The sequence below is a fragment of the Manis javanica genome, chromosome 6, assembly GCF_040802235.1.
Source record: "Manis javanica isolate MJ-LG chromosome 6, MJ_LKY, whole genome shotgun sequence".
NCBI lineage: Eukaryota > Metazoa > Chordata > Mammalia > Pholidota > Manidae > Manis > Manis javanica.
The window spans coordinates 59,738,091-59,753,567 of NC_133161.1; the positions used below are offsets into that span (position 1 = coordinate 59,738,091).

Below are 15,477 nucleotides of genomic sequence, written 5' to 3' on the forward strand. Positions count from 1 at the left end.
CCTGAAAATGACAGAATAGTCATGAGAGAAATTAAAGAAGATATCAATGAATGGAAACACCTCCTGTGCCCATGGATAGGAAGAATTATAGTGTCAAAATGGCCATCCTGCCTAAAGCAATCTACAGATTCAGTGCAATCCCTATCAAAATAACAACATTCTTCAATGAATTAGCGCAAATAGTTCTCAAATTCATAAGGAATCACAAAAGATGCCGAATAGCCAAAGCAATCCTGAGAAGGAAGAATAAAGCTGGGGAGATTAAGCTCTGTGACTTCAAGCTCTACTACAAAGCCACAGTAATCAAGACAATTTGGTACTGGCACAAGAACAGACACATAGACCAATGGAACAGACTAGAAAGCCCAGATACAAACCCAAGCATATTTGGTTACTTAATATATGATAAAGGAGCCATGGATATACAATGGGAAAATGACAGCCTCTTCAACAGCTGGTGTTGGCAAAACTGGACAGCTCCATGTAAGAGAATGAAACTGGATCATTGTCTAACCCCATACACAAAGGTAAATTTGAAATGGATCAAAGACCTGAATGTAAGTCATGAAACCATAAAACTCTTAGAAAAAACATAGGCAAAAATCTCTTGGACATAAACATGAGTGACTTCTTCATGAACATATCTCCCCAGCAAGGGAAACAAAAGCAAAAATGAACAAATGGGACTGTATCAAGCTGAAAAGGCTTCTGTACAGCAAAGGACTGATGGCTCATGGCCAAAGAGCATTTATGTATAAATAAGTCTACCTGTTATGAAAATAAAATAGTAATAATCCTGCCACAGGAAAGCAAAGAAATAAGAATAGCAGTTAAAAGATGGATGTCATGCATGAAGATTTATTGCATTTAGCAGAAGAAACTTTTAATAGCAGTTGTTTTAACATGATCAAAAATACTAAAGAAATCATATACCTTAAAACATTCTGATTTGAAAGGGAAAACTAGAGTCTTCAGAAAAGATGTAGAGAAAAAAATTACGCCTTAGCAGAAACTAAAATATAACTGTATGCATATAGGAAGAATCAATATTGAGGACAACTGAGTCAATAATTTGGAGTAGAGGATTAATAAAATCTATGGTACAAAGGAGGATAGCAGCAGGGTAGAAAAAATCACTCTATCTCCAAACAAAAAATGCATCTAAGTATACTAAAGAAAATTAAATTGAACTAAAAAAGAACCTGCATTTCTTCAAATTTACTTACCTACTTAATGTAATTTCCATGCAGTGTATTTTGCTTGACAAAATGATTCCAAAGTTTGCCTGGAAGAATAAGTGTGCACAAACAATTATAAATTCTGAGAAAGAGGAGGAATAAGGAAAGACCTGTTTTAACAAATCTTAAGAATTTTTCTATTACAGTTACAGTGATCAAAATAATGTAACAGTGACTCTAGAAGGTATAAAGAACAGGAAGAAAGTCTAAATCATGTTGAACTTTATGTAATAATGCAGTGTATGGTGAAGGTCACCTATCAGATCTGAAGGGGGATGGTGAGGATCAGTGGTATTGAGAATAGTGTATAATCATATAGGAAACTAAGGGTAAATTCTACTTTATATTTATTCCCAAATAAACTGGACATGGATTAAATATTTTATATTTTAAATATAGGAGGACTTCATACCTCTTTTTTCTAAAAAGGGAAAGATAAAAGAATATTGTTGACAGACTCCACTAATTAAAAATTTCCTTAAAAAACAAAGAGCAAAACTGCATCTCATGTTGTTATGCTATGTAAGTTGTCTCATTCAGTTTCATGACTACAACAACCACTTTCGAGTATGTCTGTGTAAGCTTGTTCTCCCTTACCCACAATATCCAGAACTCCACTTTATGTTCTAAATTTCCTCTTGGATGTCCCCCAGGAGCCTCAAACATACAAGAAACTGAACCTAAAATGTTTTTTTATGAAATTACTTCCTGTGCTCATTGAATAGCACCACAGTCATTCCTATCATTCAATAAAAGGGTTCATCTCTTTATTTCTAGCATCCAACTCAATATGAAAATTGGTAGATGCTCAATAAATATTTATTGAGTTAATGAACAAAATTCAGTCAGCTCTTTTAACTCCATCAGTTATCACTTTTTCCTGCATCAAGAAGAAAAGACATTAGACAGTGACATAAATATCAAAAAGACATTAAAATGAATATGTGACAGGGAAGCTTACCTTTTGGTCATTGATAACATGAGAGTTGAATTTTATTGTTACAAGCTAATAAAATTGAGTTTAAAGTATGTGATGATGAGATAATTTAAGTGGATGTCAAATCAGCATTGTGTTTCGTTTCTGAAATGGCACTTGAAATAGTTTTACTTATTTAAATTTTGAAAATCTTGTGATTGTTATGTTGTAGTTATATAAAATATCCAATAGATGGTACTGTGAAATGCCTAATATTCAAAATAAAGTTGCATTGCAGGTAGAGAACTTAAAGGGAACATATCAGAAATCTGAAGAGAATCAGTATATTTTCTTCTGGGTGTTAAATTATATTTAAAATCTGATTTTTTAAAATATACATTAAACAACATAGTAGTCTGTGCAAAAATGTCATGACTGTTCATTCAGTGTAGCTCAGAAAATGAAAATTAATATTTACTAAATGGAACTTAAAAATTATTCATATTCTATTAGTAGGTTTTTTTATTTTTGTTGGTGATTACCCTTGGTTAATGTGGTGTTTTAGCTAATGTTACTCAGATCACAGCATTTTCAGCAGGCAACTATAGCTGCATATTTTTGTTACTGAAATGTTGCAGACAAACTTATGTTAAAAATAAAGCAAATCTTTGAGAGACAATCTCCCTTCTTGCTTAGCAAGAATGGGTACACTATTTTGGACTCCACCAGAACCAGTCAAATACCTGAACATAACATTTTACCATTTGGTAAATATTATGTGCTTTCAGACATTTAAACAACTCATATTCTATTAATAGAGTTAAAATTGGTTTAAAAAATACAAGAACAGTTTAGAAATGGGTTGGTGTTTGCTCCTAAAAAATGAAAAGTGCTGATTTGTACATAGCCTTATTTATCTTCGTGTTCATTCAGAATTTCCCTTATAAAGTAGTGATTGTCTGTTCCCAAGAATGAATGCCAAATGTTGATTATCAGAACTAAGGTTTTTGTTTTTGTTTTTGTTTTTTTATTAAGGTATCATTGATAAACACTCTCATGAAGGTTTCACAAGGAAAACAATGTGGTTATTACATTCACCCTTATTATTGAGTCCCCCCGCCCCACATACCGCATTGCAGTTACTGTCCATCAGTGTAGTAAGATGCCAGAGTCCCTATTTGTCTTCTCTGAGCTACACTGTCTTCCCTGTGACCACCCACACACCGTATGCACCAATCATGATACCCCACAATGCCCTTCTACCTCCCTTCCGACCCACCCTCCCCCATCTCTCCCCTTTGGTAACCTCTAGTCCCCTCTTGGAGTCTGTGAGTCTGCTGCTATTTTGTTACTTCAGTTTTGCTTTGTTGTTATACTCCCCAAATGAGGGAAATCATTTGGTACTTGTCTTTCTCTGCCTGACTTACTTCACTGAGCATAATACCCTCTAGCTACATCCATGTTGTTACAAATAGGATTTGTTTCTTTCTTATGGCTGAATAGTATTCTGTTGTGTATATGTACCACATCTGCTTTATCCATTTTTCTACTAACCTATTTCTAAAGCTAAAAATGTCTGAATAATTACGTGATAACATAGAAAGCTTAAAAATCTCTGTATATCTTACTTTAAATATTGCAGATAATTAAAAAAATTTTTGTTACCATTTATGATATTGTTTTTGAATAATGCCAGGTATTGTTTTGCATTATGTTTATTTATATATTAATTGGTTCAATAAACTTTTATGGCATATGACAGTTTGCCAGGTACTAGAGAAACCAACATAAAGAGCTTATTATATTCTTATTAGAATGCTTTTGCGTGAGTCAGCAGCATCTTATGCAATGTGCATCATTTGTTTCCTGGCTTTTTTATGCATTTACTATCTTTCCATGTTTTATATAATCTGAGCTTGTGTTATAATGAATCTTTTACATGCCTCATAGAAAGAATCTTTTACATGCCTCATGGTTGCATAGGATTATTCTGCTTAAAGAAAATGTTATTGAAATAACTTGACCTAGCTCAAGTAATGGAGGCTATTCTTTTTATTTTAAAAATAATTAGTACTTTGGTAAATATAGGCTTTTCTGACCACTATCTCCTCACCATATGAAAATAAATTTATCAGATTTGTAATAGAAAGGTGTGGGGTGAACAACTAATTTCCAAGATATTTCAAGTTAAAAATGATTGCTGTCCACCACTGTATGAAGACAACATCTTTATAGATTCATCAGAAAATAATGGAGCCTCTAGAATCCTACCCAGAATCTGTAAGATTTTGTATGCATTGGGCACTATGCTCTTTTCAAAAACAATGACACACACTGTTTCATTTACTCAGATTTCCAAGTATACTGGATGTATATAACATTACATGGCAAAGCTCCTACTTGAGCTAAATGGATTTAAATATAAACTGTGCATGCAGATCTCAAGTGATAGTCTCTTAATATATGTCAGATACTCTTTACTGCTGCCCTCTTTTATTTCAGTAACATTTTAATTAATTCACACTGATTGAATAAATGTACATTGAGACTTGTTTCCTAATGAGGGCGCATTTAGAAAGGAAAGATTTTGCATCATTCTGATATCCTGTGGGTAATTATATTCTAATTATATGGTCGGGGGAAAAGAGTCTATAACTCAGTGCTGATATTGTTCATTGGACCCAATTAATTACATGCACATAATGAAAGTTCATGATAAGGTTGACTGGCAGTCAGTGTAAAAATTTTAACTCAATTGAATCTTAGCCTAAGATGAGTACAGAATTGGGCTTTAACCTGGTTAGGAAATGCTTTGGTGTGAGATGATATTAGAGGGGCAAAGGATGAGAACAAATTTCATTATTACTGACTTGTTTCTTAATTCAAGACCTTTTCCAAGATTGATGAAAAGGAAAACTTAGCAGCCTAATGCTTTAATTCGAAATATTATTATCAATATTCTTTCATTACCTACAGTGATTTTCTGTATTTTGGAAAGCAGCAGTACATTAGTGAAACTATGATCCATTTCTAGAATGCGGTCTTGTATTTGTTGAAGGAAAGAATAGGCATACCAGGAGGTATTATTGATTAATTTTATTAGCATAAAATTCAATAGGTATTAATCTGTTATAATAGGTTCTTTTCTGAAGGGGCCATTTTATCAAACCACCAGCTAAACTCAGAGCCTTGTCCCCAACATTCACAGGCCTAATCATACATACATACACATCCTCATAAATAAGTATGTACTAATTATCTATATGTAAAATCAGAGTTCTAAGGAATATTCTGAAACAAATTAATACTCAGTTTAAGACAGGAATGTTTCATTCTCATATGTGTTTTGGAGAGGGTTGAATCCGATGTTTAAGAACTTTACAGTACTTCAAACCAAAACCAAAGCTATTCTCTAAATACCAGTTCCCATACTTGCCTTTGTTCAATTTCATTCTTTTCTTCACTCAAATTTTAGAAAAGACAGTCTCTGGGATCCAGGAGAATAGCAGAGAGGATTTTATTCTTCTCTTCATCTAAGTCTATCCTTTCTCCCTCCCTCTTTTTCCCCAATGCTTTCTCTCTGGTCTCTTCTCTCCTCTTCTGCATCTTCCTCTCTTTCTCTCTTCTGAACCTCGATGTTTCATTAAAAAAAATAAATAAACCTATTGGTTCCTATCTTGTTATTAGCAACAAAAATAATTTCAGATGAAGAAAGTGCAGTCAGTTCCTTTTTGCTGAGCTCTAAGTTGGCACTGGAAACAAAGAGAATCATTTGGATTCTAAGGTTAATACAAGTTAGCATTTATTGAAAACTTAAACTTGCCAGACATCTTTTAATCCTAAAGGGCTCACTATTGTTATGATGCACATGTGAGGAAAGTAAACGTTAGGGGGATTAAGAAATTTACCTAAAGTCATACAATATCCAACTGAAAGAAATAATACCTGCTTCACCCCAAGCCTGATGTCCTAAACCTATTTTTCATTTTTATGTTGTGGTCCCCAACAATTGGTGAGGCATGAATTCATTTAGGGGATCTAGATTAGCATTTCAAAAATGGAATGGAAAGAAAATCAATGAAATAAAGTAGAGGAAAATAGAGGAGAATATATCAGGTAGTGAGGCCCACAAGGTAAGCGGTCTTTGTGAAATTATTTTACAAGTATAAATACACAAATCTTGCTATTGTGAATCAGAACTAAAAAAAAAATTGAAGAACTTCAACCATATTGACTTCTGATGATTTTATAAGACTTATAAGACCTAGTCAGTAAAATAACATTTCTAATGGCTTTATTTCACTAGCTCATCATGTGGGCAAGACAATAACAGTAACATAGAAAGTGTTTTATTTTTACTGATTGGTTTTATATGTAGAAATCTATGTAGGAAATGTTTTGGATAGTTCTATAAAGATACATTTTTGACAGTTTCATTGAAAACATTAGGTGCCCCTTAAGTTTTCAAATATACATTGTATAAGGTGTACTTCCCTGGAGGTTTCAGTATGTTTCCTTTTTAGACACAAACATAATGAGAGAGGAGTTAAAGAGGGAGCCTCATACTCCCTTCTCTTCAATATCCCCTGAACGAAATCTGCAAAAATGCATAAACAATCATTTTACAAGAGTAAGAATAGAATATTTTTGTGAGTGATTATAATGATAAAGGTAGTGAAATAATCTCAATTAAAAGTATTTTTGCCTTTACATTTTTGTTGGTAAAGTCTAAAAATTGGGCTCAAGTGGGCAGTGATTAGGGAAAGGACCCTGGATAAGATTATGATATGTGTATCTTTTAAAATATTTTATTTTTGGTAGTTAACATTTTAGTGAGATATGTTAAAGTGCCACTGGAAAAGAAAAAGGATTTATGATTCTCTTAATTGGCACACTTGCTGTATGTTGAAATAGTCTGATTAAAGGTGTTAATAAAGACAATGGTAGTATAAAAATTATTTCCATCTCATTTTTTAAACTATGTGTTGTGTTCATATGCATGAGTATATACACTTAAGGACCTGCAAAAATCATAAAAGGTTAATTATTAAGCTGGAATGTAAAAATAAAATTTATGGAAACCACACAGTATTTACTTTCCAGCCTAGAGATGACCTGATACATTTTACTGCCATGTGTGAGGGGAGAGCAGCTTCACTTCTTAGGTGGGCGCAGGGTACCATGTTAGCAAAAGGACTGGTCTTTGTCCAACCTTGCTCTCTGTCACTTCTTCTTTGGTACCAGGGATATCCAATTGTGTGGAAGGAAAACAGCTATTTGAAATAGTTTTATTTGGCCTATTTACTACTACTCACTGCCCTGGAGGTTATTATGTTAAATTAACCCATATTTACATTCAATTCTTAAAGGGCAGTTCTCTAGGGCAGGAAAGATATACATGTGGTTTCTAAATACTCTGCAGTATTCATCAACATTTTAAGATAATTTGATTTCCAAATCACTTAGAAAATAGAGGCCTAGCTAAAAAAAAAAACTTAAAAAAAATTCCCATTGAATTTGTTGTTGTTTGAATTACGGAGCCTGGGAACAGGAATCACTGTATTTATGTTTTGTCCCTATACTTTAGGCTAGTCTTCTCATCTTTCTAATGTTCAGTTCTGTAAGCTGAGAAACGGAGTATCTTGGTTTAGTGGGAGAATTAAATGAGACAATAAATATGAAAGCAATTTCTCAAAAATATGAACATTATTATATAGGTATAAAGTATAATTATTAATTTTACTTTAGTCTTGAAATAACTGATGGCCCTTTTAATGTGAGCACTATGTTCTTATTATATTTTTAACTAAGTCAAACCTCCAATAATCTCTCCACCAAAGATTTTTCTTTGTCCTATGACAATTTGGATTAAATTGTCAATTTAAAATGATTACATGTTAGAAAATATGAAGACAAGAGATATCTCAATACTTTAATAGGATTTTTAAAAATTCTTTAATATTAGGTTGAACTAATAAGTGCCCTGAAGGCAAATGCATCTTTTAAACTAATTATCTTCACTATGTACTCTATTTAATATTAAAATGATACTGATTAAATAAAATAAATCACATTCCTCTGTAGTCACCCCTCATATTTGATTAAATACAAATATACAGACCCTGTATTAATTCTGATTAAAAATACATTACATTTAGTAATATATAGTCATGATAATTTTAAAAAACTTAAACATTTACTCTGCTCATTCTTGATATTTAAAACTAATATATAAAGGAATAAAAATGAAGCAATGTAATATCTGAATTTGTTTTCTAACAAGCTGCTGCTTTTTCTTTTGCCTAGATACCATGGTTTTCTTATTGTTATCTCAGGGATAAGCTAGTGATGGGCATGTTGATTTAATCCACACTCTTTGCCTTCACATTTTGATTGTAAGTGAGCTCATATATATGTTGGTTCATCACCCTTGCTCTTGGAATATAATTCTAGTATTGCTCTCAAGCATCTGGGTGTTGCTGGAAAAATTCTCAGAGCTGGTGGCTTTATCTCGTACATGTTTATGATTCCAGCTCTGCTGAGCCCTCAGTTTTCCTTGATTCTGTTACTCATTCTTAGTCAACTCTTTTCCAATTTTTAGAGAAGTAGTGACAAAATCTCTACTATTTCCATACTTTCTTAATCTCACTACTTCTATGCCAACTTCTCTGCCAACAACTCTCTAGGTAGGTAACCCATATACCCAAATGACATGAGAAAGAAGCCTGCTAACATGAGTATCTTAAATTACCAGTTCTCTACACAAGTAACAGTAAAGTGCAAGTCAGTGTTCAATTGCAGTCCACAGTGTCTTTTTTGGGGGGTATGCCTTAGTGTTGGATTTTATTATCCAACTTGGCATAGTTTTTCCTTTTTGGGGCATTGGATCACATAAATCCAGTATGTCCCCTGCCTCCTACCTGTATTTAGTAATTGTTACTATTTTACCATCATACTCCATATAGATATAAAGCTGTATGTATGTATGCATGTATATATTTGTAACAATACACACACATAATGTGTTTTTTATTAAGTTGAACAACTTTGAAAGCAAAGTACAGGTAGTATGACACCAGCTCTAAATGCTTCAGCAGGCATCTTCTAAGATTAAGGACAATTTTCTATACAATTACTGTACAATTATCACACCTAAGAATATTAACAATAATTCCATAATGTCAGTCATTATCCTGTCTCTATTCAGACACCCACAGTTATATCAAAAATGTCTGAAAGCTTTTTAAAAAGTTTTTTTTGGTGATAGAGGTCGGGGCCATAGAATCTACTTGAGAGTCTTAATGCTACATTGGTTTTTATTCTGAACTACTTGACAACTAGTCTTACACTTGGCTTTCTGTCTATCACTTTGCTCTGTACAGTCAAAGGTACCATGAGCAGAGGTTCTGCTCAAGGTGTCCAGCATCTGTGACTTATGCCCTGGAGGCTGTTTAATGGGGATTTTCATTTGCTTGAGAGTCTCTGGGACTTCCCTGGGTTCCCTCACTAGGATAGGATAAGGCAGTGAATCTGGATGTGATGGAGAGCACACAATTATAATGGAAATAGAAGGACTACATTTATGCCTTAAAATGTCTATTCAGATCCAAGCTTCAACCAAGAGCTGAGAAGGAAAAATAAGGAGGCTGACAAACAGCTTTGGGTTGGCCTATAGTGAAGCGAGCACGAACATTTTCCCTGCCACCTATTACCCCAGGCCCTATGCAGACCGAGTTGGCCTCAGAAGTCAAGAAAATTACTAAAATCACGATGTTTTCAGGGGATTTTCTACCCAAACTTTTGTCCATTCATCTGGGAAACAACAGCAGTTATTTCCATAGGGCCCTCCTGTTAGGGGAATAGTTAACCTGAGTTCACCCTCCCAGACATCATAACTTCTTTTGACTAAAAATCTTCAGCTGCGGTATTTCTTTACCTAAATTATGGGGATATCTTCTAAACAGAGTTGCATTCACGGACGCTTTCATTTTATCCAGGGCTACTCTGGACTTCTCCATCTGTTCCACTTTTGGGTACACTGGTCCCCAAAATGCAGTCCACAGTGCATTCTGTCCATCTCTATATTGAGCAGCTCTGAAGCTCTTTGGGTCCTCATTTACCTGATACATAGTTATTCTTCTGGTTCTTGCTGCCTTCCCAGAGTCCTCCTGGGTAAGGGAGTAAACTGACATCTGTGGCCTCATATTTTTCAGACCCATGGTGGGGATCCATCCATCCATCCCCCTCATATAGCTTGGCCCTGGGAAGGAGACTAGAATATACTGACTATTCCCTCCTTCTTAGAGACACACAAATGTCATAAAAGAGAACTGCTAGCTTTCTGTCCAACTTTCCTACTCCCCTCATCCATCACCATGGAAACCTTTATCTAATATTATGTGTGTGACTTGTCAACAATTCTTTCAAATTTGTTTTAAGTCCCACAGGACACAGACTTTTGGAATTTTTTAACCTTTTCTCTGTTTCTTGCCATAAAAATAGACAAACAAACAAACAAACAAACCCTTCCCATTGTGACTCAGAAAAAGAAGGGTGTGGATGATCGAAGATACACTGTCATGAAGACTAGCTTTGTGCTACTTAAGCTCATCATTTAAAAATTATTCTCAAGTACAGTCTTGCTACTTATTTAATATTTTTATTTTTTATTGATATTAATGGAATTTTTTTTTATTTTCAGAGTATCACAAAATAAAATGAGCACCATAAGCTATGTCTACCTACATCAAAAAGACACTAAGTATTTTTAGTAAGGAATAAGAATTTGACTGGAAAATGGAAAAGTGGTCTGGGTAAATGGGCAACTTAAAAAAATTAGTAGGAATGGTTTATGAAGGATAATGGAACTTAGAAATGAGTTCTTATTCCCAAATATTAATATAATACATCAGCGTTGTTATAGAGAGATCTGTGAAGCTGGCCCAGGATGTTGATCAATCTGCTTTGGGTGGATAAATTGTATTTTGGATAAGAATTTCCACAACCTAACCCACACTGCATTAGCACATTCCTTGTTATGTGAAAAGATACTCATTTATGTAATGAAAGTAAGCCAAAAGATTATGACAAGGGAATGTTTTTTATGTTTACTCATTTACATCATAGGAAAATAGTGATGTAAGAAACTTCATTAATATTTGTTTTCAGTTTGACTTTTTTTCAGCTTTAATATGAACTTCTCTTTTTTCAGCAGACTCTGCCCACTTCAGGAATTTCAGTCCCTGAGGTGCGTAAGCAAAAAAGGTTTTCAGACTTGAAATTATAGACCATTATACATCCTATATTGTTATGAATAACATTTAGGACTGTCTCAGTGACCTAATAATATTAATTTGTACATTTCATTTTTTCTTGTATTCTGATATTTGGAATTGAGGAATCCTTGTATTTTCATAATGGGTTACTCTTGATACATTTCTAATCTACATTTGGGATGAGGATTAGGAAAACAAGAAGTTATTGAAAAAAGTATACAGAGAAAAATAAAGGGTACCTTGCAAAGAGTTTTCACCAGTGTGTAAGAATAGCATCATTCCTAAAATGTAAATATCTTGCAGAAAACCAAGAACTATTCAATTCTCTGAGCCATTAAACTGCAGCTTTCAGTGATAATAGGTTGAGAAACACCTACTCACTTTGAAGTGCCTATCTCTTTAATAAAAGTGAGTACATCTGCCTTAATCAATTAGCATGTTGTATGGAAAGTCATTGGAATAAAATAAAGTCACAGAATAAATGACTTTGTTTTGAAAATAAATGTACACAGTGCCACGTTTATTTTCAGTGAAATATTAGCTTTTTTACCTCTGCATTGCTGAAGCAAATCCTCCACATTGTTCTATGACAATATCCTATTCAGTTGTTATTATTTCTAAAGGATATGCTCAAATGGTATTTTCTTCCCTTAATATTATAACATGAATCTATTTGCCTATGAAAAATATTATTTATAATATATGAATACTATATGAGTATGAATTTATTTAGAGGATAACATAATTGTACACAAATGTAATAACCTCTCTCCTATCCCCCCTAAACATTTTCTAATTAGTATAGACTGTCTCACTGAAACATTTTAAATTTCAGTTTTTAACTAGTGATGTATTTGAAAATATACTTGGAGATATGCTTGACAAAGACTGTTTCTCATCTAGGAGAAATATTAAACTGCATATTCTATAAGACAGTTGATACCATTATTATCATAATTATTATAAAATAGAGATGTTAAATGGCACACTCAAGTGAAAAAAGTATTAAGGAAGTTTATCAGTTAGTCTAATTATTTAAGTGTAAGAGAATTAATTTTTATGTTTGGGTCCTTGAGTTTAGTTTTGCTCTATCATTGCTTACCAAATGAATTAGGCAGTTTTTGATATTGAAAGCATTTTTCCTTAGACTTCTCAGTCTCCAAAGGTCTTCCATATTCAACTATGTAATTTGTATAATATAAATTGAATAAATAGACCAATATTGATGTTTTCATAATATGCTCTTTTCATTTGTTAATTTTTTTTCTAGTGTAAAGTTTTTCAAATCTCCCTACACTACACTGCTTTTTTTCCCCCCTCCTGGTGTGATATACTGGTTTACATTAACAAACTTTCTACCATCCTCCAAAATCAACATATGATTTTTTCAGCAATTTTGTTCCAAAATTTTCCTAAGTCCATATATGTATATATAAATAATTGAGTGTGTAAATAAACATAAACACACACCCACACACACAATCATGAGCTTTATGTTGCACCATCAGTAAAAATTATTTGTTGGAGTTTGTTGGCTAATTGAAAATGTGATTAAAATGCATGTGGGGTAAATTATAGAAAGAACATACCTTAAACATGTAACTTAAGATATGTAATTATATATTCATTGGCTATACTTTTGACATAGTATCAAGAGCTTTCCTATGAGGATGTATCTACTATTTGGTAAGCATATAGCCTTTCTCCCTTTTATCATGGTCTTATCATCCATGATAAGTTTCAATTACTAATTGTTTTCAAGTGTAATAAAAGCATTCCTTATCTTGTAAAAAGATATTCATTTATTAATTGTTTTCAATTACTTTTGATTGTTCTAAAAATTAACAAATAACCTCAAGGGCATCTCTGCCGCAATTTGAGTATTTAAGAAACTAAACTTTTATTATTAATTTTCAAAGCTTTTATAATCATTGTGTCTGAACCCAACTTGATCACTCCTACATACACACACACACACACACACACACACACACACACACACACACACACACCTTGCTTTATTATGTCTTTCCAAAGCTTGCACATTATTCTTCATGAGAACAAATCATTTTACACTCAAATTCAGTGATTTAAGTAATAAATTACACAGTTACAATGACAAGATAAATACTACGTGAAACTGGCATAAACAGATCAGGTACTACACAGAAATCATTGGGTTGAGCATTTAACTTATCTGTTAGTAAGAGATGATGAGTATGAACATACAAGAGAGCTGCCTTCTCACTTCTAACCTTCCCTTACTGTGGCCTTCTATGCTTATTGTGTATATAGGCAATGGAGAGGGAGTGAAGTTGAGGTACATACACACAGGTGTGATTTTATTAATGGCATACCATCTGCTAGTAAGCAGCCCAAACAAAATGATTTTGGCATCGGCCTTCTCATTCCTAAATTTCATTTTTTCTAGTCAGAATTTCTTAAACAGAAATCTTGTAACTGGTTTATACCCAGTATGACTTTATCTTAGGAGAAGACAGGCACATCGTTTGTCATGTGTGAAAACCAGGACTTGTGGATCAAGTTGCAAATTGTACCTGCACGATAAGTTGGTTGAGTAGCACCTCCAAGCATTTTAAGACTAGGTTTCAGTCCGTCTAATTTTTTGCCTCACATCTCCCCAGAGTCTCTGTCCATAACACTGCAAAAATTATCCCCAGTTATGGTAATTTAGTGGAAAAATAAAAATAAAGCACTATAAAGTAAACAAAGTACTTCTTCATCATACCCATCTTGTACTACTATGATCTCAGCAGCATTATCTGTCTCAGTGAAAAAGTATAACAATATTTTTTTAGTATTTTAAAAATTACTGCCACTTAGTGTGTGCCTATTTTATGTCAACACCTTTATCTGTATTTTCTCAATTAATCATGACATTAATCTTCTCATTTTAGATAGAATTAATGGTGGCTTAGAGATAGTAAATAATTTGCCCATTTACATACCAAATAAGATAAAAAACTGGTATTCAGAGTCCAAACCCATACTTTTGCCTCTGCCAAGAGTAATCTTTGTTTTTTAGTAAATATTTATTTAACTAAATTTTTTTAAAATGGAACTCTTTGTATCAGTTATTATATTTATGTTTAAAATTATATATATATATATATATTTAAATCAAGAGGACTTTGCTACTCAGCAACAAATTTTGCTGCACCTCCCAAGGATTCCTAGTAGATGTTTATCCTTTGCCACTTTGAAACGAGTTAGTTTCTCTGGGCCAGAAAACATTCAAGCCCCACAATAAGGTCCTCGTAATGAAAGCGGCAGCTTTGTAGCTGTCGCTAAGTCGGTTTCTTGGACCTCGGAGCCTTTATAAGCCTTGATGGATACGGTGGCACTTCTGCTTCAGGGAGATGTTTTATATTGTGATATTCAAGTGTTACCTTGGTGTAAAATTACAGAGTTTATGGACAGTGCCTGTGGCCTAGCTCCAGGGGCAGGAAGGGTTGAGTCTCCACTCAGGCAAGGGGTGTAGAGCCAAGAAATCAAGTTTCAGGACTGCAGTGAAGATGCTGTTGGCAGCAATGCAGCCCCTTTGGAGGGTTTGCACCAGTTGAGGTGCTTTGCTGCTGCCTGTCTCATGCTGAGACTGAACAAAAGGAAGAAAACCCTGTGCTTGGGGTAATCATCACTTGCTGCTTGTAGTTTGTGAGTGATCGATAACGGCAGGCTTAAGTATTGTGGTAAACATCCCTTTTGTGAAAGCCGTTTTCATGTGATGTACAAATACTCCACCTCTGAGAGTCAGCATGATATAGAAAAAGAATTTCGCAGAGCACCTATTTAAAGTGGTGTCGTTTTATTTCATTTATTTCATCTTTCTGTTTTCTGTGAATGGTCTTCTCAGCTTTTCTTCTGTCTTTATTATGATGATCATTCTTTTGGAATTCTAATACAATATATTCTTCAGTTAAGATTTGGCGTGTTCCTTGTAGAGTCTAAGGATCACAAAACATTGAATTTTATGTGAATTCTGTCCTTAAGATGTCTGCACAGCAAACACAAATGGTTGATATTTGAA

The 15,477-nt window shown here is 33.6% G+C and overlaps 1 protein-coding gene across 8 annotated transcripts in view; it reads left to right on the forward strand.

Annotated features, from left to right (window-relative positions):
• The window catches only part of DGKB (diacylglycerol kinase beta), a 693,448-nt gene that overhangs the window by 228,314 nt on the left and 449,657 nt on the right, over positions 1-15,477 (forward strand). For 4 of the 8 annotated variants that reach the window (XM_073238753.1, XM_073238761.1, XM_073238756.1 and 1 more), the window contains one exon: positions 11,366-11,401. The exons of 2 other annotated variants lie outside the window; for them this stretch is intronic. In XM_073238753.1, the coding sequence (XP_073094854.1) occupies positions 11,366-11,401 (36 nt within the window). The remainder of the gene's footprint in view (positions 1-11,365; positions 11,402-15,477) is intronic. 2 more of the 8 variants (XM_073238755.1, XM_073238757.1) reach the window with 1 other exon arrangement.